The sequence below is a fragment of the Rhipicephalus microplus genome, unplaced genomic scaffold (assembly GCF_043290135.1).
Source record: "Rhipicephalus microplus isolate Deutch F79 unplaced genomic scaffold, USDA_Rmic scaffold_34, whole genome shotgun sequence".
Taxonomy (NCBI): Eukaryota; Metazoa; Arthropoda; class Arachnida; order Ixodida; family Ixodidae; genus Rhipicephalus; species Rhipicephalus microplus.
Window position 1 is genome coordinate 4,110,966 of NW_027464607.1, and position 27,711 is coordinate 4,138,676.

The window sequence follows — 27,711 nt, forward strand, 5'->3', positions numbered from 1 at the left end:
TCTTACCATTAAACTCAGGATCAGTCCCCCTGGGGTTCTGAGAGGGGTGTTCCAAGCCGCGGATGGTGAGTTCGTGCGCAGGAAAGTGGGCCTTCTCATTCAGGTTTGGGGGGGTTGAGATTCTCTTCATCTTCGCCCATGTGCGCCGAAATCCATTTCAAGTACCTAGATGTATAGCCTCCATTCTTGATGACCTCTGCCTTGCTATTTAGGATTCTGGCCACTTCACTAGAAATCCACCCTCTTGTGTTGTTTCGAATTGCCGATTTGGAGTAGCTAATAATTCTGCTGACTGCTGCTAAGTAGGGCTAGCGCTATGGCCACTTCTTTCGCCACTGAGTGCTTGGTTTTTACTGAGCTGGCTGACGCTATCATTCCTTTTGTGTCGATCACCAGGGTCGTGAAAGCTTTCTTTTCGGGGTACCTGGCCGCATCCACGAATAGGGAGCTCCCGTTTTTGCTATGGTGTTTCAGGATAGCTTTCGTGCGGCATTTCCTCCATTCCACATTGTAGATCGGGTGCAAGTTTTTCGGTAACAGATCAGTGATCATTTTGGCTCGTACACGTTGGTCTAGGATTTCCTTGGGCCCCTAATTCCATGGTAATTGATGTTCAATTTGTCCACGATTTCTCTGCCTGCCTATGTGCTGGAGAGCCTTTCGAGTTGGGCTATAAGCTTAGCTTCAATTATTTCGTCCAAAGTGTTATGGACCCCCAATTGCCGCAATCTTTCGTTGGTGGTATATGATGGGAGACATAGGGCTGATTTGTAGGCCTTCCTTATAAGAATGTTTATCTTGTCCTTTTCCGCTTCGTTCCACCCGACGAAGGCTGCAACGTAGCTGATAAGGCTTATTGCTAAGGCATGAACCATGCATACAACGTTTCGTTCTTTGATGACTTTTTTTTCTGTTAGTGACTCTCTGAAATAATCGAATCGCTGCCATGACTTTCTTATAGAAGCACACTACGGTCTCCTTGTTTGTACCTTCGGCCTGGTGCCAAAGCCCGAAGATCCGTATATGTGGCACGGTCGGGATGAGCACCCCATTCTTGGTGGTCAGAGTGATACCTTTGATCTGAAAGTCAGAAGGTGGTCTTCCCAGCTTCCTGGGGTAGTACAGCAAAAGCTCTGATATCTCAGGAGAGCACTTAGCCCTGTGTCAGCTAGGTAGCTTTCCACTGCTTCGATCGCCTCCCGGAGTCTTGCCTTTATTTGTGCAGCGTTTGTGTTCCGAGTTGTCCAGATCGTGATATTGTCCCCATATATTGTGTGATTGATTCCTTCTATGTTGTTAAGGTTTCGGGGTAGTCCAATCGTTATGAGGTTGAAGAGCATTGGGGAGATTGGTGGGGTACCCGCCCTTCCCAAGTCGACTTGTATGCTTTCTTTCTCATCTAGTTTAACTTGAGCTTTTCTATTCGTGGAAAAGTTTTTGATATAATTGTATGCCCGCTCGCCTAGATTGAATTTTGTCACTCTCTCTAGGATAGTCGAGTGATGAGCACTGTCTAAAGCTTTCTTTATCCAACCCTGGCGTGGACCCCCCATCATGGTACGTCAATCACTTGTTCCTTTATCCGAATTATGGTGTCGTGGGTCGAAATCACTGGTCTGAAGCCTTTTATGGAGCTGGGATACGCATTAGCAGCTTCCAAATGCCCATTGATTCTATACATAACCTTCATAAATTATGAAAGACATTTGATTCAATAGAAATATCAGCAGTCATGCTGATATTTCTATTGTGCACTCAAGGTGCACTCAGGGTGTCAACAAATCATATATAAACATTCTGGAAGAAATCTACAGAAGATCAACTGCTACCACAGTGCTCCATAAAGGAAGCGACAGACTACCAATCAGGAAGGGTGTAAAACAAGGGGATACAATCTCCCCAATGCTATTTACCATGTTCTTACAGGAGGTTTTCAGAGGCCTAGAATGGGAAGAGTTAGGGATAAGAGTTAATGGAGAGTACTTTAGTAACATGCACTTTAGCAACAGCAGAACAGAAAAGGTGTGTTATTACCCACATACAAGTTGTTACTGTACACATACTGAACACGAAACTACGTATAAGCACATGGTCCTCATTGCGTCTTGCTGGGCACAACAGTTTCGTCCGTTGCCACAAACAGGAGCACTGCCCAACTGTCACTTACCTGCAAAGTGTTCGACGTCGTTCCGCTTCGTCATGGTGCCCAATGCGATTTTGCTGAACACTTCAAATGCTTCATCCGCATCATCCGCTACACGACACATGGCACTGTTCAAGCCTCATTCTCATTCTACGCACTGTTCTCATTCTCATTCTACGCACTGTTCATTCTCATTCTAGGCACTGTTCAGGCCCCGTGGTGGATGAAGGGTTTTGTAAACGTTGCTATGTGTACAGTAACTGCCAGGAGAACACTGCGTAAGCAATAACGCGGCGCAGAGCACGAATATTGTCCACCATGGATCAGCACGAGACCTGCGGAAACACACATGCCACGGCCAGTCGCGGCTGCTCACTGCTAGACCAGCTACACTGAGAAACACGTGACCATAGCAACGCCGCCATTGTGCCCAGTGAATATGGCCGTCATGATGTCATTTCCTCTACACTTTTCATGTAGCGCGCCGGCTGGGCATGCCCACTCCTATCTTTCCTTCCTCCGTGGTGACAGGTGACGTGCTTTTCCAGGGGGTTGTGGGAATAGAAAAGCATGCCAGTGTCTCGTGTCGTCTGCATCATGACTCATATGACAGCGTTGTTGATCGCCGGCTTGAGTTCTGAATGTGAATTTTTATGCAGCTGTTCCATTTCAAAGATAATGCAATGTGTCAGAAGCCTACAGTAAGAGTTGGTCTTCACGGTTTCAAGTTTATTTTATATTGCTTGAGGTCGAAAGTGGTCGTTTTCGAAGCTCCTGACTGCTTCTCCGAAAATGGGTGGCGCCAAGGCTTCGCTGCTTTCCTTCGGCACTGGGTTGTTGCATGTCTCAGCGAAGAAAGCCTATAATTCCAAGACGAGAACGGCAGCATCCACGGCTTTTGATATGAAAGGCGGCGGTGAGCCGTTCTCGTGTACGATGGTCACAACTATTGGAAAGCAGTATGTGGCACTGTCCTCACCGGATCAGCGATTAGACGTGCCTGACACAAAAGATGATTTATTGTTTGAACTATCACTTCCTGTTTGCATTGTGCATGTCGTAACCTCATGTTTGGCCAAGTTTTTTTCAATATGGTCACATTCGGCCGACCTGCGCACTGCTGCGAACGATACTCGTGCGCATGTATCATGACACGCATAGCAAAGAATGATTCGGAGGTACTTCATCTGGCTAAATAGCAAGACAAATTACATAATATTTCCCTGTTGCATTATGCTTCGTACCCTGAACTTCCGATATCTGCAGAAGAAAACAGCCTGAAGTGGAGATTATCTGGCCAATTCGCATTTTTGCTCTCTTGCATTTAGCAGATTAAATACGAAGCACTAAGTTGCAAGTTTATTGTAGATTCACATTATGAGCTGTAATGAGGCTGCAAATAGCACACAGGCACTCCACAAGCAAATATCGTCGCACGTTTGCTCATGATCAGCACAAAAGTTTTGCTTTTCCAGATCATCTATCAGATGGCACCCGTTGCCCAAGCACGAGTCACCGTTGCGAGGAGGAGTCCTCGCAACGTCTTGCTTGCAATAAATAAAAATATTTTGTCCTATGAAGTTAATACCTCGTCTTCACTTGATTGTCTGAGCTGCCTGTGAAACCACCTGTGGAAACTTATTACTTGGTGTCTATTATCGACCTCCTGAAATGCGCCCTTTATTTATTGATAATCTACGTGAAAACATCACCATGCAGACAGGCAGCTGATTTCATTGACTTGACTTTGGACTTCAATCTTTTCAAGGCATCGATAATTCTATCCGTGACACTAGTCTTTTAGATTTGATGCTGACTACAGCACCTGAAACCATAAGCCCAGTGTTAATTGACGATAGTTTTAGTGACCACAAAGTGCTTCAAATAACATGCTGAGTTTTCTTGTTCACTGGATTTTGGCATAAAGGAACATAGAAAGAAAAGAACGGCAGGGAGGTTAACCAGCGTATAGGCAGCCAGTTTGCTACCCTGCGCATAGGAGGGGGATGGGGGAGATGAAAGATAGAGAGGAGAAAGGGAAGAGAGATAAACACAGCACATTCGGCAGCACACGCGTGCACACTCAGTCATAGTCCACCCTTGTCTTTCGCGGTGTGTGACATTGCTGTTACAGCCACTTATTCAAGTCCGTGTCACGTAGGAATTTCAATAGAGCTTTTGTCGCCTTCTGTTCCAATGTCTTCTCTCAATTTTGGCATAAAAAGATTCACGATTACAACAAGGCTAACTATATCAATACTAACACCGATATAGATAATTTGATTCACGATTCATTTCTGCCAGCTTTTCCCAAATGCTCCATTAATGAAAACTGAATACCACACAAAGAAAAATTGCTGGCTCTTGTCAACAAATATATTCCGAAGCAATACTTTTTTGCAGACTAGTTGGTTCATACTTGAAAAATTGAATTGCTGCACAAACTTGAAGAAAAACAAGGGAGACAGAAACTGCACTTTTTCCTGTCTCCCTTGTTTTTCTTCAAGTTTGTGCAGCAATTCAATTTTTCAAATATATTCCTTTCATTTCGGCAGTCAATGACAAGAACAAACCATGGTTCAACAAAAACCGTAAAAACTTTGTAATAAGAAAAAGCGTCTCTACTGTCACGCAAAAAACAGAGCCAGGGAGTCCTCGTGGAGCAAGTACGAAGCTTTTCTTATTGAGTACACGGTTGCCTTACGCACTGCTAAGGACAAGTATTTCGGTCATGACCTACCTTCTCTCTTAAAATCTAATCCACGAAAATTTTGGCAAATGATCACACCTAATTACAGCTTTGATATTTCATTACTAGACGACAGACAGCAACCTCTTTCAGATGCGAAATGCTCTTCAGCATTCAATACATTTTTTGCTTCTGTTTTCACAAGGGAAGACTATTCTGACATCCCAGTGGGTCCGGAACATGATTACCATTTATGGCACCTATAGATATCTCAGTTGTCTGTATTGCTTGCCTCATTAACAAACTTGTCTGTATTGCTTGCCTCATTAACAAACTTAAATAATATTTGCCTGTGGTATCAATGATATTAATACTAAGCTATTAAGAAACACAGGATCTATTTCAAGTGTAATTCTACACCACATCTTTAAGCATCCTCTGGAGTATTACTCGTACATTGGAAGATTGCTGAAGTCATCCCCATTTTTAAAACCGGAGACAAATGTCGGCCTGAAAACTATCGTCTAATATTGCTAATATCGGTATTGTGTAAGCCACTTGAACACATAATCACCTCGCACATTTACACCCATCTCGAAAAAAATAACTTTTTCTTTCAGAAACAACATCGCTTCAGAAAACATTTTTCCTGTGAAACACAGTTACTCGAATTCACCACTGAACTACACTCCAACATGAACAACAGCCAACAAATAGATACCATTTTTCTAGACTCCACTAAGGCTTTCAATCGCGTTAGACATTGTCGTCTCATTTTTAAATTATTTAATTTAGGTATAGAATCACTGACCCTATCCTGTCTTAGAAACTTTCTGTCACTTTGTCATCAGTTTACAGTTGTTAACAATTGTGATTCTTCCATTACTGAGGTCACGTCTGGTGTTCCACAAGGAAGTTCTCTCGGGCCTTTACTTTTCCTAATATTTATTAATGACTTACCCTCCAGCATTTCTTCCGACATATAACTATTTGCCAACGATTCTATTGTTTACAGAGGAATTAATTCCACTAATGATAACATTAGTCTGCAACATGACCTCCACATTATTACCCACTGGTGCACCAAATGAAAAATGTCTCTGAACCCTTCTAAGTGTAAAACTATATCGTTCTCATACAAGTGCACTAGTTCCATATTTGCATACAGCTTAAATAATACGGCATTGTCTTCTACCACCAACTATAAACACCTTGGCGTGAGCCTCACTACTAACCTTTCTTGGTCTTTGCACATTCACAATATTTGCGCTACTGCATTGAAAACACTTGGCTTTTTGATGCGCAACTTGTGAAATTCAATTACTGACGTTCGTAAGCTAGCTTACCTGACATTTGTATGCCCTCAAATAGAATTTGCAAGTGCTATATGGTCCCCATACCAAGACTATCTAATAACCACGCTTGAAGGCATACAGAATAGGGCTGCCCGGTATATCACTCAGAATTTTGATCGGTGCGCCAGCATAACACAGATTAAGCACAATATTTTTTTACAGCACCTAGATATCCGTCGCAACATTGCTTTGCTTTGTCTGCTTGACGAGTGTATCTATTTTGATAAGCCTTGTATATTACCACTCGAAACGTCCACACGCACATCCACACGACTAAATAATCATCTTAGTTTCAAGTTCATTTTTGGTAAAACGACTGGTATACATTTTATCAGCTGTACCTCGTGCCATATCTTACTGGAATGACCTAGCTGGTGAAATTGTTTCGATAAGCAATCATAAGATATTTCGTGATCGTCTGAACACACATTTTACTTAATCTGGTTTGATATGTGGGGTTTAACGTCCCAAAACCACTATATGATTATGAGAGACGCCGTAGTGGAGGGCTCCAGAAATATTGACCACCTGGGGTTCTTCAACGTGCACCCAAATCTGAGCACACGGGCCTACAACATTTCCGCCTCCATCGTAAATGCAGCCGCCGCAGCCGGGATTTGAACCCACGACCTGCGGGACAGCAGCCGAGTACTTAATCTGGTTTGATTTTGGTTCTGCTTGTTTACGATGTTTTACTAATCTGCTAGATCATCGTGTTCTTTTTCAGTGTACAGTTGCTTTAAATGTATTTTCGAGCGGTTTCTGTTGTATTTCACCTGTTATTGTATCATTGCCCCCCTTTCTCAGTGCCTGATGGCCTGTAAGGTTTCTTCTAAATAAAATAAAAATAAACACTCTTTCCTACTTCCGCCTTCAAAAAATTTAACGTAACGATCTCTCCTCAGTCTATTCCTTCCTTCATGGCTCGCTCCAACGTTTTAACTCCCTTCTACTATGCTTCCCCTCTTGAGTCAGCGCCTGCATGTTCTACCTGTTTTTCGGGAGTATATGCATATGAAAGTGATAAGAAGACTTCAAGAAAACAAGTATCACTAAAAAAAATTACTTATTCTCACCACCTGGGTTACATACTCAAGCATCAAAAGGTTACATGCACGTTTGTGTGGGCTGGGTTTTTGTCCTAGTGAAATGCATGCGTAGCGGCGCAAGTTGACGCATTCGCGAGCTGCTGTGCCTGTACAGATCCTTATTTCCTTGCGATTGACCTTTTTCACACCATGTTGGCATTTCTTTGGTACGTGTTTGCTGGAGTTTTACAATGCGTAAAATCTGCCACATGAAGTGGCACTGCGGGTCTGCCAATCTACAATATATTTGAAAGCACCAGATTTTTTTAGAGTGTATTGCGTAGATGTACAATTTATCCGATAATTCTGTAAGGATTATGAATCACAGTGAAGATTGAAATCGTTAAATGTAGCTCGTTTCGAGAATGATGTTTTCAGGAGCAGAATATATAGTTATTTCGTTTTAACAGACAAGAATTTTTGTGCCAGAGAATGAGGATGACACAAAAAAAATGCATAGGCTCTTTATTACTTAATTCAGAATTAAGTAGCCAGAATGAAAACGAATCGACAGAGATTCTAATTCGTGGTTTCAGCCAACTGACTAATGAAAGCTGCAATGAGCAGGAGTTCTTGAGCAGTCTGCCTCAAAGTAGACTTGGTCAGCAGGCCACTCGCCATCTCCAGCGAGCTAAAGTACTGCCATTTGGAAGAAGAAACGTTTAGCTATAAAGCTTTACCTTCTTGGAACTGCTGACAGAGAGGATGTTTTGATATAAAGAACTATTTTCTATATTTCTCATATAATTCATCGTAACAATTTTGGAAATTGATGCTTTCAAAACGACTATGTGCCACCTGGAGACGCAAAGAAGAACCTGGAAAGCAGGGAATGTGTTCTATATCTCCGCTGATGGTCATTCCCAATAACGATATTCCCTTGACTCGCCTGCGTATTACTGAACGCTGTGCACGCCATAACACACCAATATAGCTAACTGAGACACACGAGCGAACATGGCTGAAGCATGTACCTCTTCAGTGCTGCTTGGAACGGCGTTCATTTTGAAATTGCTGTTCTGTAAAAGGTCGATCGAAGCAAAAATAATTCACGACGTTACAAATCGCGGAGATTCCAAGCTCCAGACTATCGTATTTAACCCGAGTGGACACTTTGTATTGCGTAGATGGCAATGAAGGTGACAAGGCATGACCGAATGTGTCCGCCAAGCAGAGGAAATGTTTGCGGAGCAGCTGAGCCTGACGTCACTCTTTTCTGTGGAGAAGTGGTCAGCTACAGCGCAATCTAGAGGTGACCGTGAGGTCACCTTCAAACCGCGCTACTGCTGGTGCCACTGCTGGTGTTACTGCTGGTACCACTGCTCCAGCATCACTACTGGTGCTCCCAGCGCTAAAAATGATGAGATTGCCTGCCGTTTTGAATCGTGCTAAATACTAGTGATGTAAATCAATAAAATTGATAGTTATCCGTCCCTCGGTTGCGTTTTCGGTCGGGAATTGCTGTTATGGGGTCTATAGCTACTCGCTGATGCAAAAATCATGGCATGAGTAAATTTGATGTCAGTGCTCCTTTAAGGAAGCCGACAACTCCCCACAACATGAAATAAGATGACTGCATGGATGGAAAGATTGTTCTTCATATTGACTCAAACAAACCCTATTTTTCTCGTGACAAGTATAGTTATAGAAGCATTTTTATTTCTTCATTGAAAATCACAAAAATAGCCTGTGACGTCACCTGGTGGCAGAAACTTCAATTATCCAAGCTGCCCTGTCAGGTGACCGTAAATTAGTGTATTCAATCAACAATTTCACTGTTAGTATTGAAATATTGATTGCTTGTTTATAGTAAAAGATATTGCTTCCTAAAAGTTTACTTATAGGCCTGGATTAGTAGTGCACAATAAAGTGGCACTGCCTTTGCAAGACGTAATGATCTCGTGCTCGTCAGCGTGTCTTGAGGAACTTTTTTACGTGCACATGAAACCGTGCACGCAGTTTCCAAGTCGCTAAAATTTTAGAGTGACGTGGTTTTCTACCTACTTTGTCTCAGAAATTACTTGCAGTGACGTTTTCAGTGACTTGACTTGGCTCGTGTGTCGAGAGAGTAACGATGATAGGACAAGCCATCCATGACACAGATGCCTAGGGTGCAACCTAGGGTGCAAGTGCACGCAACGCAGCATGAATACAGGGAAGCTGTAAAAAGCCAGATCGTCTCACTTTAACGGCTTGTTATTTTCAAAAATAGTTGTATAGCTCGGAATAAATGTGATTAAGTATATTTACAGGAACTCCAGCAAAAGTAGAACAATGACAGCATGCACAAGTCACTAGAAGGGCTACCAGCATCGCTATAAATTGTCAGCGGTGCTGGACAAAAAGGCACATCGGTGTTCAGAACCTTTCAAGTCAAAAAATACTGCTTCTAAAATAACTAAATGCTTTTGGGAGTAACTACTGTAGCTGTCAAAACTGTAAAGGGCAAGATTTTGGTTGCGTCGGAAAAAACTGGGTAAGAAAAAACCAGCCCTCATTGGCTTCAAGTGCAATTATGTCAACAGTAACTGTAAAAATTGTTTGGCTGTAGTATATTAAAGCATGTGCTATTACAGCATTTTGTTTACCTATGTATGCGTTTTCTGTATGCATTTTGTTTTCTACTGCAGGTCCCCCCCCCCCCCTTAATTGACACATTATACTTCACATTTAAATCTTTCAAAACTAATAAGAAGCCATGACTCTGCTGCATTTCTTTAAGTAGTAATCAAAACATTTCAAAAACTACTTTTTAAAAACATTCTAGCTAGGTGACAGATACTTTAAAAATGACTGTCGATCCGCATATTGCAGAACAGACACGTTTTGTCGTCACTGAATAATTTAAAGGGTAAACACAAAAAGTGATTTTCATGCTATATTTATTTATTTATTTATTTATTTATTTATTTATTTATTTATTTATAATACCCTCAGGGCCAAAAAGGCATTAAAGAGGGGAGTGGGTAAATACATGAAAAATACAAATAAAACAGTGTAATAAATACAAATAAAAATACAATAAATATAAATAAAACAATACAAAACAATACAGATAATATTGCCACATTGAATATGCAGCACCAAGAGAACAACGAAGAACACGCGCAGCGAGAGAAGAAAGCGAGGTTCTCTTCCGATCAGTTTGCCAGTGTTCTGGTTCAATTAAAGTGAGTTTCCTGGATTCGACTGCTGCTGTTTCTGCATTGTGACACTGGTGGACGTGCTGGGTACATGTTCGGGACGCCTGACAACAGCCCCGCATCTGGTCAAGAAAGACTTCCGCGCATCGACACCCCCGTTCACCGCAGCAGCCGGCGCCTGTTAGGCCTCAGCCCGGAGTTCGGTCCATTGCCGGAAAGCGTGACTGTGCCAGAAAGCATGACGGCGCCTGGAAGCACTGGCCCCAACATGTCCAGCCCAAGCACGACACAGGTGACTGTTTTGAACCCTCGACTTCCGGTTGACTTCCACGGAAACGCATATGAGGATGCACATGACTGGCTCGAGGAATTCGAGCCCACAGCGAATGTTAACGGTTGGAACACCACATAGAAACTGGGCTACGTTTATTTTTCGCTTCAAGACGGAGCCCGAACATGGTTCACGAATCGCGTGTGGTCGTCTTGGGGCGAGTTCCGGCAGAAGTTCCTCGACACGTTCGCGAGCACTGAAAGATGAGAAATCGCACAGCGTCTCCTCGAGTCACGGATTCAGAAACCAAATGAATCCGTTACCATGTTTGTTGAGGACATGGCGCGGCTATTTCCTCGAGCAGATCCCAATATGCCCGAAGCCAAAAAGGTTAGCCACCTCATGCGGGGCGTTAAGGAGCAGCTGTTCGCTGGTCTCGTACGAAACCCGCTTACAAGTGTGGATGAATTCTCCAAGGAGTCGACATCTATCGAACGTGCACTGCATCTACGTTATCGCCAGTATGACCGCCCAACCCACAGTGCACCGATCAGCGTGGCAGCCACTACCACAGCAACAACACCCGACGAAGGTTCTTTGCGCCAACTAATACGAGAAATCGTACAAGAAAAGGTCAAGAAACTCGTCGCCAAACCGAATGACTGCGCGATCGCCTCAGTAACGGAAGTTGTACTCCAGGAGATCAGGCAAGCGCTCTCGCTTCCTGAGCCGAATACGAGCACTCCCAGGGCAAGCTATGCAGACGTAGTCCGCCAACAGCCAGCGAACGTGCCGACACCACATCAGTACCACCGGCAACATCCGCCGACAGCGCCTTGGTACTACAGAGAAACTTCGATGCCGAGGCGGCCACCACTTCGCAAAACTGACATCTGGCGTACCCCTCAATATAGGCCCCTGTGTTTTCATTGTGGGGAAGCAGGCCACATCGTTCGGTATTGCCCGTATCGCGTCGCAGGGTACCAAGGGTTTCCTTCCACTGTTCCTCGGCGCCATTTCAACGGAACACCTGACGTCGACACGAGTGTCATGACCCCGCGGGACGTTCCTCCTGGGTTTCGGTCGCGATCACCCTCTCCTGGGCGTTATTCTCCAACCTCTAAACAGAGCACTACTCACGTGCCAAGAGTGAGATCTCCTAGTCCACGCCGGGGAAACTAAAAGCAGCGACCTCAGGGGGGAAGGTTGCGAATCGTCGAAGTGCTGAAAATCCCCCATTACTGCCAAACGAAGAGAGACACATTTTCAATGAATCGACGAAAGATGGGGTTGTTACTGCCGAAGTTGCAATTACGATTGACGGACATGACGTCATGGCATTGGTCGACACTGGCGCGGACTTCTCAATAATGAGTGAGAGTCTAGCAGACACGCTCAGGAAGGTTAGAATAGAATGGACAGGACCACAGATTAGAGGAGCTGGAGGGCAGCTACTCACACCTACCGGAAAGTGCACCGCAAGAATGAATATAGGGGATGCATCATTCGTCGCAAGTTTTGTTATCCTTTCTGATTGTTGCAAACAGGCAATCTTGGGGATGGATTTCTTGCGTGAATATGGTGCCATCATCAATATTCCGGACGGTGTACTGACCTTTTCAGCAGATCAAAGCGCAGCGCTACACCGAAAATCCCTACGAGTCATTGACGATGTGACCGTACCTCCGTTATCGTGCCGCCTTGTTTCAGTCACATGCAGCGAGCAGAATACTGGAGAAGGAATTGCTGAACAAGCATTGACGCTCCTACTCTCTCGCGGTGTTGCAATTGCCAGAAGTATCGTCAATGTTGTGTGCGGTGAAGCAGAGGTTCTGTTGACGAATTTTACCAACGAGCGACGACACATTACACAAGGCACTACAGTTGCCTACTTCGACGAGATCACCGAAATCCGCGAGTGCTGTGTAGTACAACAGGACGAGCCGCAAGCCACGTCAGCCCCACCACCTATCGACGTAAGCTCGGATTTGTCACCAGCGCAGAGACAGCGTCTAGTAGATCTTCTTCACCAGTTCAAAGACTGTTTTTCATCGACCTCGAGGGTCAGTTAAACGCCACTGACGAAGCATCGGATAATAACGGAGGAGATGGCAAGGCCAATACGACAGAACCCATACCGCATAGCATTGAAAGAGCGTGAAGCAATCCAGGAACAAGTGAAGAAAATGCTCGATGATGACGTCATCCAGCCGTCAAGAAGTCCTTGGGCATCGCCGGTAGTGCTGGTTAAAAAGAAAGACAAAAGCTTGCGATTTTGTGTCGACTACCGCAAGCTGAACCGTGTGACAAAGAAAGACGTATACCCATTACCGCGCATCGATGATTCACTCAACAGGCTGAGGTATGCACGCTACTTTTCGTCAATGGACCTCAAAGGTGGGTATTGGCAAATTGAGGTCGACGAGCGAGATAGAGAAAAAACGGCTTTTGTAACGCCTGACGGGCTTCATGAATTTAAAGTCTTGCCATTTGAATTGTGCTCAGCCCCCGCAACATTTCAGAGACTGATGGATACCGTTCCGTCAGGCCTTAAGTGGCAGACATGTCTGGTCTATCTGGACAACGTCATTGTTTTTTCAAAAATATTTGAGGAACACCTGAGCAGGCTGCTATCGGTATTCAGGGCAATAAGGTCTGCCGGCCTGACACTGAAACCCGAGAAGTGTCATTTCGGTTTCAAGGAGCTTCAATTTTTAGGCCATGTGGTGAGCCATGAAGGTGTTCGACCTGATCCCGATAAGATTGCGGCCGTCAGAAAATTTCCGGTACCAAAAGACAAGAAAGCAGTCAGGCGTTTCCTTGGCCTATGCGCATACTACCGAAGGTTTACTGCCAATTTCTCCCACATTGCCTCGCCGTTAACACGACTCACAAGAGAAGACGTTTCGTTCACATGGGGCGACGATCAACAGGTGGCATTTGACGATCTCCGACAACGCCTGCAGACTCCGCCTGTGCTTGCTCACTTTGATGAGGGTGCTCCTACCATGGTTCATACAGATACCAGCAACGTGGGTTTAGGCGCAGTACTCGTCCAGTGGCAAGACTCAGCCGAGCGTGTGATCGCATATGCTAGGAGGACGCTTTCCCGCGCCGAGTCCAACTACTCCACAACGGAAAAAGAGTGTCTTGCTGTCGTATGGGCGGTTATAAAGTTTCGTCCGTACCTCTATGGTCGTTCCTTCCACGTAGTCAGCGACCATCATTCCCTCTGCTGGCTGACCAACTTGAAAGACCCGTCTGGTCGGCTCGCACGGTGGAGCTTACGCCTTCAAGAGTTTGATATGACGGTCGTGTATAAGTCCGGACGGCAGCACGCCGACGCCGATTGCTTATCAAGGTCACCGATAAAGCGCGACGATGACACAGAAGATGACAGCATGGCGTTTGTAGGAGTCGTTGACACCACTACGATTTCGTGCAAGCAGAAAGAAGACAGTGAGTTGCTTTCTCTTATTGAATTTTTGAATGGCCGGACAACAACCGTCCCTAGAAGATTTCCAAGGAGCCTGCCGTCATTCTGCTTACGTAGTGGTGTTCTCTATAAGAAGAACTTTTCTCCCAGAGGAAGCACCCACCTACTTGTCGTTCCGACGTCACTTCGTGAGGAGATACTTTGTGCTTGCCACGATGAGCCAACGTCTGGTCATCTCGGATACACAAGCACACTGGCCAGAATCCAACAAAAATACTACTGGCCAAGACTTCCAGCTATTGTGAAGCATTACGTACGCACGTGCCTTGTTTGCCAACGACGAAAATCGCCACCGTTAAAACCAGCTGGACTATTACAACCAATTCAAGTGCCCACGGTACCTTTTGCCCAAATTGGAATGGATCTCCTTGAACCATATTTATTTATTTATTTCAGAAGTACTGCCAGCCTCACACATGAGGCCTTAGGCAGGGGTGGGTGATACAAAAAAGGAAACATATGAAGATACAACAGGAAAGGAAACACGTCACGTAGAGCTACATCATCAACAACTAGTGCATCAAAGTAAAACGCTAGTACTTACACAATTGTAGTGGTTTACGCGTACACGTACAAAAAAAAACTATGATGACAAACATCTGTACACCCAGAACTAAAAAACAAACCTCATATAACAGTTCAAAAATCGGCAACATTTCAAAAATACAACGCATTGATATGAAAAAAGTGATAGAAAGTGGAACATAAATGGAAGCCTGTTCAGGATGCGCGGTGGAATAATAGAGGGCGAAGCGCAAAGAAAGATCAAAGTCAAGTGGGTTGCTGGTGTTTAAGTTTTTCCACGAACGACTGAACGGTCTCGCAGTTCACCAGATCGGCAGAAAGAGCATTCCAATCAGTGACAGTGCACGGAAAAAATGAGTTTTTAAAGGATTTTGTTTGACAGGAATATTCCTTCAGTTTTTTTGGATGCTCGGAACGAGTTGATCGGCGGTGAACCATTTTTATGTACGCGTGCTTGTCTATGAGTAGCTTGTCGTGGTAAAGCAGAAACATGTACTTTAATCGATCGTGTTGCCGTCTTGCCTGCAATGTATCCAAGTCAGCTTTTTTTAACAGTTCACTGGGTGACGTAAGAGCACTGTAACGATTATATACAAATCGCATTGCTTTTCTTTGAATCATTTCAAGTGTTTTAATATTTACTTGACTATGAGGGTCCCAAACCACAGATGAGTACTCGAGGATTGGACGGATAAAAGTTTTATACGCAATTAATTTTAATTTTAGAGTAGATTCGTGCAAAGAACGTCTTAGAAATGCTAGTTTCTGTAAAGCTTTCTTTTCAATGTAGGCAACATGCTCATTCCACTTGAAATCTGCACTTAATACAACCCCCAAATATTTATAAGTTTTAACAAACGATAGTTTTTGAACATTGATGGAATACGAGTGTTTCAAAAGAAGCCGCTTGCGCGTAACGGTCATAGCTACCGTTTTCTTTTCATTAATCTTCATTTGCCACACTGCACACCACGAAGATATTTTTGTTAACGCTGTGTTTAAAAGAACCTGGTCGTCTGCACTACTTATTTCCTGATAAAGAATGCAATCATCTGCAAATAACTTGATAGAAACCGGGATGTCATTGGCGATGTCGTCTATAAAAACTAAAAAAAGAAGTGGCCCAAGCACAGAGCCCTGAGGGATTCCCCGATTTCACCGGTCGTGAATCAGACTGGACGTTATCTATAGAAACTATTTGATTTCGACAAGAAAGGTAGGCCTCAATCCATGAAGTTAATGTGCTGTTTTTTAGTATAGGTTTAAGTTTCGCGAGAAGTTTCGAGAGAAGGGGGGGGGGGGGGGATGCGACACGCGATCAAATGCTTTTTCGAAGTCTAGGAAAACCATGTCAATCTGGCCTTGACTATCTAGAATAGCTGCAATGTCATGAACGGTTTCCAACAGTTGTGTGATGGTTGAGAATCCTTTTCAAAAGCCGTGTTGTCGGTCATTGATTAAATTATTTTCCTCGAGAAAAACTGAGAGATGCTTGAATATAATATGTTCTAATACCTTCGCACATGAGCAAAGCAGAGAAATTGGTCTATAGGCAGAGACGAGAGAAGTGTTAGGTGATTTGGGTATAGGGATAATTTTTCCGAATTTCCAGTCATCTGGAAGCCCGTGCTGTAGGCCCGTTTACATTGACCCGACGAGGGCGCATTGAGTCGAAATAAACAGGTTTTCTGGACTCGCCCTCCCCATGTATAAGCGGACGCGTCGGGGCGGAGAGTCGTCGCGGCGAGTCCCGTCGACCCGGAGACAGGGGGTAGGTTCACCGAACTCGCCGCGCTCAGAAAGGGCATGTATAACCGGTCACGCTGAGTTGACGGCTCGTGACCGCCCGTCGCGGTCTCCGCTTCCCCTGTCCCCATCACTCCGACGTTGCTCTTTCTCTGTCGGCGGGTACGCGCGCGCTAGGCACGATGACATCCTCTCGGGCTCCACGCCCCATGTGGACAGATGATGAAATAACGACGTTGCTAGCTTTAGTCAACGAGAGAAAAACTGAGTGATTTGCTCCAATCCTGCAAGTAAATATAAAAAAATAGCAAATTACTTTCATTTTTAAGCATAAACGAGGCACAATAGAAATAGAGGTGTAAAATTACGGCAAAATGGTATGCGGCCGTATGAATTTTTACGTAAGCCGATAGAAATTTTACTCAAAAATGTATATTGCATTCCAATTGAAAGTACAAGCCCTCAGATTGAAAATTCATCGTGTAAGGATCTCACTGTCCAGTCCAAAAGCCACAGAAATCAGATTAGCCAAACAGGGTGAGCGTATGAGGCAAGAGGAACACGGTGCACTTAATTGTGGTGGAACTGTACACTTTGTTCCAACAATTGATGAGGGTCTTTAGTCAATTTCATTTAAAAACTGCTTATTGTTTTCAATTTATAATTTTTAACGAGGTTCAGGGCGCCGCTTTATTCGTATTAGCGACAAGCCACAACTATTGCAAAAAAATGACTCGCGTGTAGGGCTTCAAAGGATTTTCCACAGCATCAGGTACACAAATGAAAGGCGTTACAAACCACGAATCACGGCGAATTCCTGGAGAGACCAGCCAGGGGTGAGCAGGGGACGGTGCGTCAGGCTGCGGATACACCTGCGGCGAGCGCTGTGCCGCAACAAAACCACTGCTGCCATCGCGTTGTGCAGTGTTAGCCAAGACACCAACACAACCATAAAGTACAGCTGGTACAAACTGAGAAAAAATACCAAGACAGCCATCGCGGTGGCGGAGCGACAACTGCGTAAACAACCGCAGCCCACAGCGGCGAGAGCGCAGGCTTGGAGGAGCAGAAACCGGTACCGGAAAACGGGCTTTCGGCTCGACGCAAAGCGTCGCTGCGATCACCGCTCACCTCAACTCGTCCGTGCGAGTTCATATAAACTCGGGCGCGTCGAGGTAAGCTGAACCCGCCACTCAACTCAGCCCGCCCCCGTCGCGTCCATGTACACAGGCCTTGTGACAGTGACTTCTGAAAAATGATGCACAAAAACTTCGAGCACCATTCAGCATACCTCACAAAGAACGCGTTAGGTATGCTATCAATACCAGGCGTCTTTTCGGGATCCATGTTAAGAAGCAGAGACAAGATTCCTTCCTCGGATATTGCAAGGTCACTTATTGGTGGGATATCATGAAGCGTTTTTGGACATGGCCTTCTCCCATCGTCATCAGTAAACACTGAACAAAAAAACGTGTTAAATGATTCTGCAATTGTTTCTTTATTAGTTACGATAGTCTCATTTACACATATATTATGAAAACGCTTCTTGTTTGGGGCAAAATGCTGCCAGAATTTCGCTGGGGATGACAGCAAGAAGTTTTCTAAAGTGACGTTATAGTACTGATATTTTGCTTCCTTGATACTGTCTTTTAATTCTTTACGCACGTTACTGAGTTTAAGCATGGTGGACGGAGTGGGGTTCTGACGATGCTGTTTTCTTATCCTGTTTGCCTTTCGCCCCAAATGAACAACTGGCATAGTAATCCATGGGCTAAAATTTTTTATTATTTTCACTTTTTCTGGCACAAAGTCATGAACGCACTGCAACACAAGGTTTTTGAAGAAACACCAAAGGTTGTTAACAGTACAAGTACCACATTCAGAAAGTAAAGTGAATCGAGAAAATTGTAAGTCTAATGTGTCCAGTATTTCTACGTCTTTTTGCGCGCGAGAAGACAGACACCACGCGTTCTTCCCTCTTGCCTTTTGAAACGTCATTAAAATTAATGCACATGTAAACCAATTTGTGATCAGCTATTCCATCAAGCACATCGGTGTCTGCCACACGACGCAGCATGCTGTTGCTAACGAAAAAAAGATCCAGAATTGTAGCAGTAGCATTCTGTAAGCGGGTTGGTTGCTTAACTAGTTGAGTTAAATCATGAAAAAGGACTATATCGACTAAACGTTTCGCTGCATTTGAAGACGGTACAGGAAAATCAGTATCCCATATAACTGAGGGAACGTTGAAATCACCGCCAACTATTATATTACTAGAGCAACTGTGGACCATGCAAAGAAATTCATTAAGCTTATCAAAGAATGCTTCATCTGTACCTGGGGGGCGGTAAAAAGCGCCGACTATGAACTTAAGATCGCCTGTATCTACTTTCACAATTACGCATTCAAAATCTGGTATATCGGCTAATCTTTCAACTTGTAAGGTTTCCTTAAATATGATTGCAACTCCATCGCCTCGACTACTCCTATCTTTGCGATAGATGAGGTAACCCTGGGGCGTGATCTCATCGTCACTAACGTCGGTGCGAAGCCAGGTTTCAGTAATTATCAAAAGATGAGGGTGATACGTTAACACAACACTGTCTAAATCGTCGCTTTTTGCTAGAATACAACGGGCGTTACTATTTAAGCATCAGAAAAGACCCCCGTTCTTGTCGTTTCATTTGTTGCGAGTTGCTCTGGTAAGCGGTCTGCTCGCAGAGACCATTTCACGCTGGACTTCATCTAATGTTAGCAGTCGATTGTCAATCTTAATTTTGTCATGTACAAGTTTAACCTTTGCGCCCGATTTCCTAATATCTGAAGTGCTATTCCATAGAAACTTTCTGACGTGCCGAGTGCTTGCAGAGAAATCCTCCAAGACTGAGATTCCCTTCCCTTTTAATTTGAAGCAACTTTTGAGAATGTTACCTTTTTCCCTGTGGTCGAAAAACTTCACGATCACTGACCGTTTTTTACCATGATGCCTTCACCCTAGCCTATGAATTCACTGGACTGAGTTTACGTTCACGTCTAAAGCATGCCTGAACACACTGCACACTACACTATCCATGAGGTCGTCAGAGGCGTCATCATTCTTTTCCGGTATGCCGAACACAACAAGGTTGTTACGCCTGCTTCTGTCCTCCAAATCAACGAGCTTACGTTCTAAGTGTTGAACTGTATTTTCCAGGCTGTGAAGTTTATCGCTGAATCCTTTTATTATCTCAGAAGTTTCCTCCACAGTTTTTAATTTCAGCTCAATATCATCAAGCCTTTTTTTGAATGTTGTTTTGACCTTCAATCAACTGTGACAACAATTCCGCAGTGGAGGGTCCTGGATTGGATTCAACGTCCCCGCATAGCATCAGTAGGGACAAGAACACTTGCTTAATGTTACAATACAAGGTATACAAGCTACATGGGCACGTCAGCTGGACGAAATAACGATTGCTAGTTTTAACAGATGATACTTTGTTACTAACCTGCCCGTAGAAAAGAAGCGGCTTGAACGTGGTGCTACAATATGACCAGCCGACGCGCCCACTGAAAGAATCCGGGGATGGGGGGCGTCTTTTATCCACTTGAGTTGACGTTGATGGCGCTGGAAGCAGCGTTGCCCAACCCTCGTCGATGATGGCTGGCGCTTGCGCGAAAGTAGCATTACGTACTTCGATGACAAAGTTGGTCGCATCTTGATGTGCGCTGGCCATTGCTGTTGCACCGCACAGGAGTATCTGCACGTAGAAAAGAAGCGGCTTGAACATGGTGCGACAAGATGACCAGCCGACGTGCCCACTGAAAGAATCCGGGGATGAGGGGCGTCTTTTATCCACTTGAGTTGACGTTGATGGCGCTGAAAGCAGCGTTGCCCAACCCTCGTTGATGATGGCTGGCGCTTGCGCGGAAGTAGCATAACGTACTTCGATGACAAAGTTGGTCGCATCTTCATGTGCGCTGGCCATTGCTGTTGCACCGCACAGGAGTATCTGCACGTAGAAAAGAAGCGGCTTGAACATGGTGCTACAAGATGACCAGCCGACGTGCCCACTGACATATCCGACTTCCCATGCTGGCAACAAGTGGGTAATGAGTCGCCATTGATTATCTTACGCGCTATGCGGAAACAAAAGCTTTGTCAAGTGGCACCGCCGTTGAAACCGCACGATTCTTCGTTGAAAATATCGTCCTGAGGCACGGTGCTCCAACAATCATAATAACGGATCGAGGTGCCGCTTTCACGGCCGTGCTCCTGAAGACAGTGCTTGAGCTCAGTGGAACAGCCCATCGGAAAACCACTTCCTATCATCCACAAACCAACGGCTTAACAGAACGCCTCAACAAGACTATTGCCGACATGTTGAGTATGTACGTTGACGTGGATCACAAGGACTGGGACGACATTCTACCATACATCATGTTCGCCTATAATACAGCGCAGCAAGAAACTACACGAAGAACGCCGTTCAGTCTCCTTCATGGCCGTGAAGTGACGACGATGCTTGACGCCATGTTACTGCACGACTGCAATGACATCAATTTGGATGCTGTATCTTTTACCCAACAAGCAGAAGAAGCGAGGCAGCTTGCGCGCGTCCGAATCACCTAGCAGCAAAATTATGACGCCCAACGTTATAATCTGCGACACCGACATGTCGTCTATCGGGCCGGCGACAAAGTCTGGGTATGGAGTCCTATCCGCCGCCGGGGACTGTCTGAAAAATTGCTGAAGAAGTATTTTGGCCCCTACACAGTTTTACAACGCCTGAGCGACGTTAATTACGTGGTCGTTCCTGACAGCCCCTCGACAACTCGCCAGCAAAAACCAGAAATCGTGCACCTTGTGCGAATGAAGCCCTACTTTTCGGACTGATTTACACCATACATCTACTACACTGTCTTTTGTAGAAGAGCATCGGGACGCTGCTCTCTGGAGGGGGGCAAATGCCACATTGAATATGCAGCACCAAGAGAACAACGAAGAACACGCGCAGTGAGAGAAGAAGACGAGGTTCTCTTCCGATCAGTTTGCCAGTGTTCTGGTTCAATTAAAGTGAGTTTCCTGGATTCGTCTGCTGCTGTTTCTGCATTGTGACAATATTAACATTTCTGCAGAATGTATAAAAAATAGTTATTTCCAAATATACAAAAACAGAAGCAATAAGCATAGGTAACAGATTTTCTTGGTTATACAATGTTAGCTAATGTTTCTTGAAAAAGTTTGAAGTCAGTGATGGTTGCGACATTCGAGGGAAGGCGGTTCCAATCATGAGATGTGCGGGGAATAAATGACTGAAAGAAAGACCTAGTGTGACGTGATGCGATTCCTACCTTATTGCGATGATCAACACGGTTTGAGATGTACAGAGGTTGGAGTATCAGGTCATTATGAAGTGTAGAGTGATAGAAAATTTTATGAAACAGTGAAAGACGGGCGATTTTTCGTCGGTGAGCCAATGGAATAAGTGATAAATTATTTTTCATTGAAGTCATACTTGCAGTGCGGTTGTAGTTGGAGAGGATGAACTTAGCAGAGTTATTTTGTACTAGTTTAAGAGAGGTGATGAGATTAGCATGACTGGGATCCCATATGGCGGATGCATATTCGAGTTCGGGGCATATGAGAGACTTATAGAGTACTAGTTTCAAGGAAGAGGATGCTTTGGAGAAGTTACGTCGTAAGTAGCCGAGCATGCGATTAGCATTGTTAATCACGTACTCTACATGAGTTGTCCAACTTAAGTTATTTGTGATGTGCACGCCAAGATATTTATAAGACAAGACGGAATCTAAAGGAACATTGTTTAAGTGGTAGGTGTTATGATTAGAGTTATTTCTTGATATGTGCATTAATTTACATTTCTTAATAGTAAGTTCCATTAACCAGATATTACACCAATTAGCTATATTATTTAGGTCAATTTGAAGTGTTTTAGTATCATCAACATTGGTAATTTCGCGGTAAATAACACAGTCACCTGCGAACAGATGTATGTTAGAAGTTATTGAAGAAGTTAGATCATTAATATATACAAGAAATAATAAAGGTCCCAACACTGAACCTTGAGGCACACCGGATCGTACTTCAGTGAGTGGTGAATGATGGTCGTTAGCAGTAAGGAATTGGAAACGATCAGAGAGAAAATGTTCTATCCATTTAAGAAGGTTAGTTTCGATATTTAGCAAGCTTAGTTTTAAGAGCAGTAATTTATGGCAAACCTTGTCAAATGCTTTGCTAAAATCCAAAAAAAATACTGTCAGCGCAAGATGATTGATCCAGGATTTGATGCAGATTATGAGTAAACGAAGCTAGCTGTGTCTCGCAGGAGTACTGTTTTCTAAAACCGTGTTGCGCTTTAGCAAAGTATGTGTTTGACTCTAGAAAGTTAGCAAGGTTCGAGCAGATTACATGTTCTAATAATTTGCAACAATTACTTGTTAGTGATATGGGTCGGTAATTAAGAGGAGAGTTTCTGGGGCCAGATTTATAGATTGGAACTACCTTCCCTATTTTCCATTCCTTTGGAAGTTGACAAGTACTCAATGATTGTTGAAATATTTGACTTAGTATCATTGAACTAACTACGTTAGTGCTTTTAAGAAATTTGCTATTAATGCCATCATAGCCAGGAGCGGAGTGGAATGGTAACTTATCTATTAGTTTCAATATTCCAGGTACCTCAATAACTACTGGATCCATGGGCATGTAATTATAGTGGTGCGCATAAGGGAGTATGATGTTGGCGGATTCAGAGTACTGGCTTGAAAATGAATCATTAATAGCTGATGCGCACATGTTAACGGGGATATTATTTCCAGATGAATCTTCTAGTGATATAGTGTTGTTAGTGGTTGGGTTGATCATTTGCCAAAACTTTCTAGGGTTATTTTTCAGAGTTTCAGGTAGTGTTCTAGTTAGGTAGTTGTTTTTTGCAGTTTTTAGAGCTCTTAAGTAGGCGTTTGCAGCGATTTGTAAATTGTCCAGCGCGAAGATGAAGGCGAGCTTTTAGCTAAACGAAAGAAACGCTTTTTCCGATTAGATAGGCGTTTTAGATGACTGGAATACCACGGCGCTTGGGGATTGGAAATGAGTGTGCGATTAGGGATGTACTTCTCTATCAATTTATGGACTGTGCATGCGAACAGATCCCAGTTAGATTGAACGGAACGAGATTCAAATTCTCTAACAAAGCCATCGTAAAAGTGAGTTAGCTCATTATTTATTGCTTCGAAGTTAGCTTTCCGGTAGTGTCGTATGCGTTTCTGCTGTTTAGTCTTTTTACTAGGGCTAATATTGATGACAAAGTTTAGCGAGATGTGGTCGCCGATTCCTGGTAAGTATGTAATGTCGGAGACAAGGTCAGGATGCGTTGCCAGTATTAGGTCGAGAGTGCTTGCTGTATTACTTGTAATTCTTGTGGCTTGAGTTACTAACTGATTCAAGCAATAAACAGAGCATGTATTCAGAAAATCTTCACTCTGCTGGGAAAAGGGGGAAATACGTATCGGCACTGTGTTCCACGTTATGTTGGGAAAGTTAAAATCTCCGAGTAAAAACATAGGTAAAGAAGGGAAACTAGAGCTTACTATGTTGATGGAGTCATGCAGTTCATTAACAAATGTGGATGGTGAGGAAGGTGATCTGTAGCAGGTACCTAGAACCAGTTTACAGCTACCCAAAGATAGTAAAGCCCAGGTTATTTCTAGTAAACTATTAACTTGAATTGGTGATGATGGTATGTCCTTCGAGACCGCAAGTAGTATGCCTCCTCCTCTGTGCTCCGTGCGGTCGCAGCGATATACCATAAAGTTGTTTGCCTCGTGATATATTTCTGAGTCTGTTGTTTGTGCGGAAAGCCACGTTTCAGTTAAAGCTACTATTTTCGCATCGCATGTATCTATAATGGATGAGAGGGCACAAAGTTTATTGAGAACACTTCTGGCGTTAGCAAAGAATACAGATACCGGATGCGATTTACAATGCGATGATATGCCACCACCCCTCCTTTCTCCCTATTGTGAGGCATTTCATGCAGTGGAGTATCCGCGACCTGATTGGTTGCCACGCGATCGTATTTCTTCAACGCGATCAAGTTCAAAGTTGTAGTAGAAACGTTTATTATTCATGAGCAATTTGTTGTAGCGCAGTTTAGACTGTGGGCGCCCAGGATAGCTCTTTGCAAAACAATTAGTTTTTGGCAAGAAGTGCGGGTACATTGACAAAAATCTTCCGTCACTGAAATGTTCTTTTGTTTCAGCTGGTTACGAAGTGGCAAAACTTTTTCTCTGGTCTTGTAGTTGGAAAATTTGGCTATTATGGGGCGGCATTTGGCAGGTGCAAACAGGCCAAGTCGGTGTGCGCGATCAATTGACTCTGTGCAGAAAGATTCAAGTACTTCATTTATCGCTGCTGATAGCTTAGCTTCAGTTTCGTTCCAGATTTCTTTAGCGTCAGCTATACCATGAAAGATTAGGTTGTCACGCCTAGATCTGTCCTCAATCTCATCAAAGCGTGTTTGATAGTTATTACTTCGGTGCGTTAGACCAGGTATCGACGCATGTATTTCTGATAAATCTTTGCCAAGTTGATCAAGGTCCTTCGATTTTTCCTCGAGTTGGTCTAGTCTTTTTTGTATGCCGGTTATTTTTGTTTCTGTTTTTTTGCCCGTTTTTAATTGCTTTAACGTCAGCAGCTAGTTCGGTTTGCACTTTCGAACTTTGGAGTGAACGGCTGTGTATATCTTTGAGTAGTTTAAACATCCCTTTCATATGCTCGGCGGGATTTTCTGGTAACGAATCAATATCAAGTAGGTTTTCAGAACGCGTGTTAGGTCCCGGGTTAGTTTCAACATCTCCAGATCGTAGGAGCGAAAAAATCATGGAAAAACAGTCGCATACAACTTTGTACAGCACTTTTGGGCACGGAAACAGTAGCAAGAACGGGTCGTCCGATTTTTCAGCGTATAGAGAAAACCTTGTACACACTTGCATGATGAAAAACCGGTGGTTAGAAGCCATGCAAAGCGCACTGTTTCCGTGCCCACTGAAAGGCAAATCGATGCGCCGTGTGCTTAAATAGACCACGGGAGGTGTTGGCGACGTCGATGCGGCTGGGAACCCGAAGTAGAGTCCATCTGTCGCAGTGAAATTGTAGAAAAGTTCATCGCCAACCCTGTTGTCCGGTCCGTACGAGGGTGGCAACTTCATCACTATCTCCCACGAACACACGTGTGCCGCCGCCGACCACGCTATCAGGAGCGTCAGCAGATTCTGCATGATGAAAAACCGGTGGTTAGAAGCCATGTAAAACGCACTGTTTCCGTGCCCACTGAAAGGCAAATCGATGCGCCGTGTGCTTAAATAGACCATGGGAGGTGTTGGCGATGTCGATGCGGCTGGGAACCCGAAGTAGAGTCCATCTGTCGCAGTGAAATTGTAGAAAATTTCATCGCCAACCCTGTTGTCCGGTCCGTACGAGGGTGGCAACTTCATCACTATCTCCCACGAACACACGTGTGCCCCTGACGACCACGCTATCAGGAGCGTAAGCAGATTCTGCATGATGAAAAACCGGTGGTTAGAAGCCATGCAAAGCGCACTGTTCCCGTGCCCACTCAGAACTATGTAAATTCCAGAAACAGATGGTGACACAACTTTCTCTCTCTCTCTCTCTCTCTATCTCTCTCTCACACACACACACACACACACACACACACACACACACACACACACACACACACACACACACACACACACACACACACACAAGTAGCACAAGTGATTTATGAAATTGGTGATATTAGCCTTATCGTAGCCACATCAGAGCTTAAAAGTCTACCTCATTGGAAGAGGCCCCTGAAGGAGAGCACGCACACACACACATGCACACAACAGTGTAGTAAACTGTCTCTCAAGTTAAATTAAACAGGTGCTTATAAATTTTATACAAACAACAATGTAGTAAAAGCTCATTCTATTCAAACTTGGAGCCCGTTTTCATCAATTCCCTTAGAAGTCTGTCTGCAGTGATCAAAATCAGTTTCAAAACCAAAGCAAATTTACTAGAGATGCAAATCACCAAAACTACAACCTTTCTTGGCAGATGACAATTTGGACACTGTACTAGAGCTCTTGGGAAAGCTGCAATCGATGCTCATGGGGTCATGACAGAATAAGCACAAGCAAATGCAAATTACTGATTACTTTTAATTTTTATTGCAGTCACTCTAGAATGTAAATGAAAGTGTTTTGGAGCATAAGTACAGTCATATATTTTCACATAAAAGCTAATACTGCTGATATGAATGCATGTCAGCAGTATGAGGGGTTGAACGGTTGACCTACCGCAGTTGAACCCACCGCAGTGGTCTTGTGGGTAAGGCACTTGGCTGCTAACCAGCAGGTTGCGAGATTGAATCCAGGCCGCGGCGGCTGCAATTTTCATGGAGGCAAAAATGCTTGATGCCCGTGTACTTTGATTTAAATGCATGTTAAAGAACCTCAGGTGGTCGAAATTTCTGGAGCCTTTCACTATGGCACCTCTGATAATCATATCATGGTTTTGGGATGTTAAACCCCAACAATTATTATTAATTTGCAATAATGAGCCCAGAGGTGGCTTCTATGGGTTCGTGTCTGTGTACTGGGGTGCAATGTCGATTCTAGCGCATACTTGCTTATTTATTTGAACTCTGCTTAATTCGGACAATTATGTAGTGCCCTTATTGCTAATTCTATGTCCGAGCACACTTGGTCGAGAAAAAGTTTGCTGAATCGAAAAATCTGAATGAGTCCACTTTAGAAAATTTTGGTGAGTCCGAGCCCTGTTGACAAAAAAATTTTGTTGTGTCAGAGTACGCCTTAGTTATATTCCTGTGAGTCTGACTGAGTAATATTTCCATGAGTCTGAGTGAGTCTGGCTAAGTTATATATCACGATTATGAGTCAGCATGAGTCCGCTCGAGAAAAATTTTGGCAAGTTCAGAGAGTGAGGCTGGCAAAAATACGAATCAGAGTCCAAGTGAGTCCTAAGGAAAAAATATATTAATTCAGCGAGTCCAAGTCAGCTCGACTTATTTAGCCAATCTATGGTGTCTCGCCATTTCATGTGTGTGTATATAGCAAAAAAACAGTTGCAAGTTTGTGCACATCTGCCTTCTCGTTTTGTACTTCTATCTCAATTTCGTGCAGAGAAAGAACGATGTTATACCAACAAGCCCGCATCAAATCCCAATTGAGGAGTTTAGGAAGAGGAG

The 27,711-nt window shown here is 44.0% G+C and overlaps 1 protein-coding gene across 4 annotated transcripts in view; it reads right to left on the reverse strand.

Annotated features, from left to right (window-relative positions):
- LOC119162968 (STING ER exit protein) overlaps positions 1–27,711 on the reverse strand; it is a 169,168-nt gene that overhangs the window by 56,267 nt on the left and 85,190 nt on the right. Inside the window, exon 3 of one of the 4 annotated variants that reach the window (XM_075884528.1) lies at positions 9,422–26,887. The exons of the other annotated variants lie outside the window; for them this stretch is intronic. Within the exon in view, the coding sequence (XP_075740643.1) occupies positions 25,046–26,044 (999 nt within the window). The 5' untranslated portion in view covers positions 26,045–26,887 and the 3' untranslated portion in view covers positions 9,422–25,045. Of the gene's footprint in view, positions 1–9,421; positions 26,888–27,711 lie in introns of those variants that run through there. 4 annotated transcript variants of the gene reach the window in all.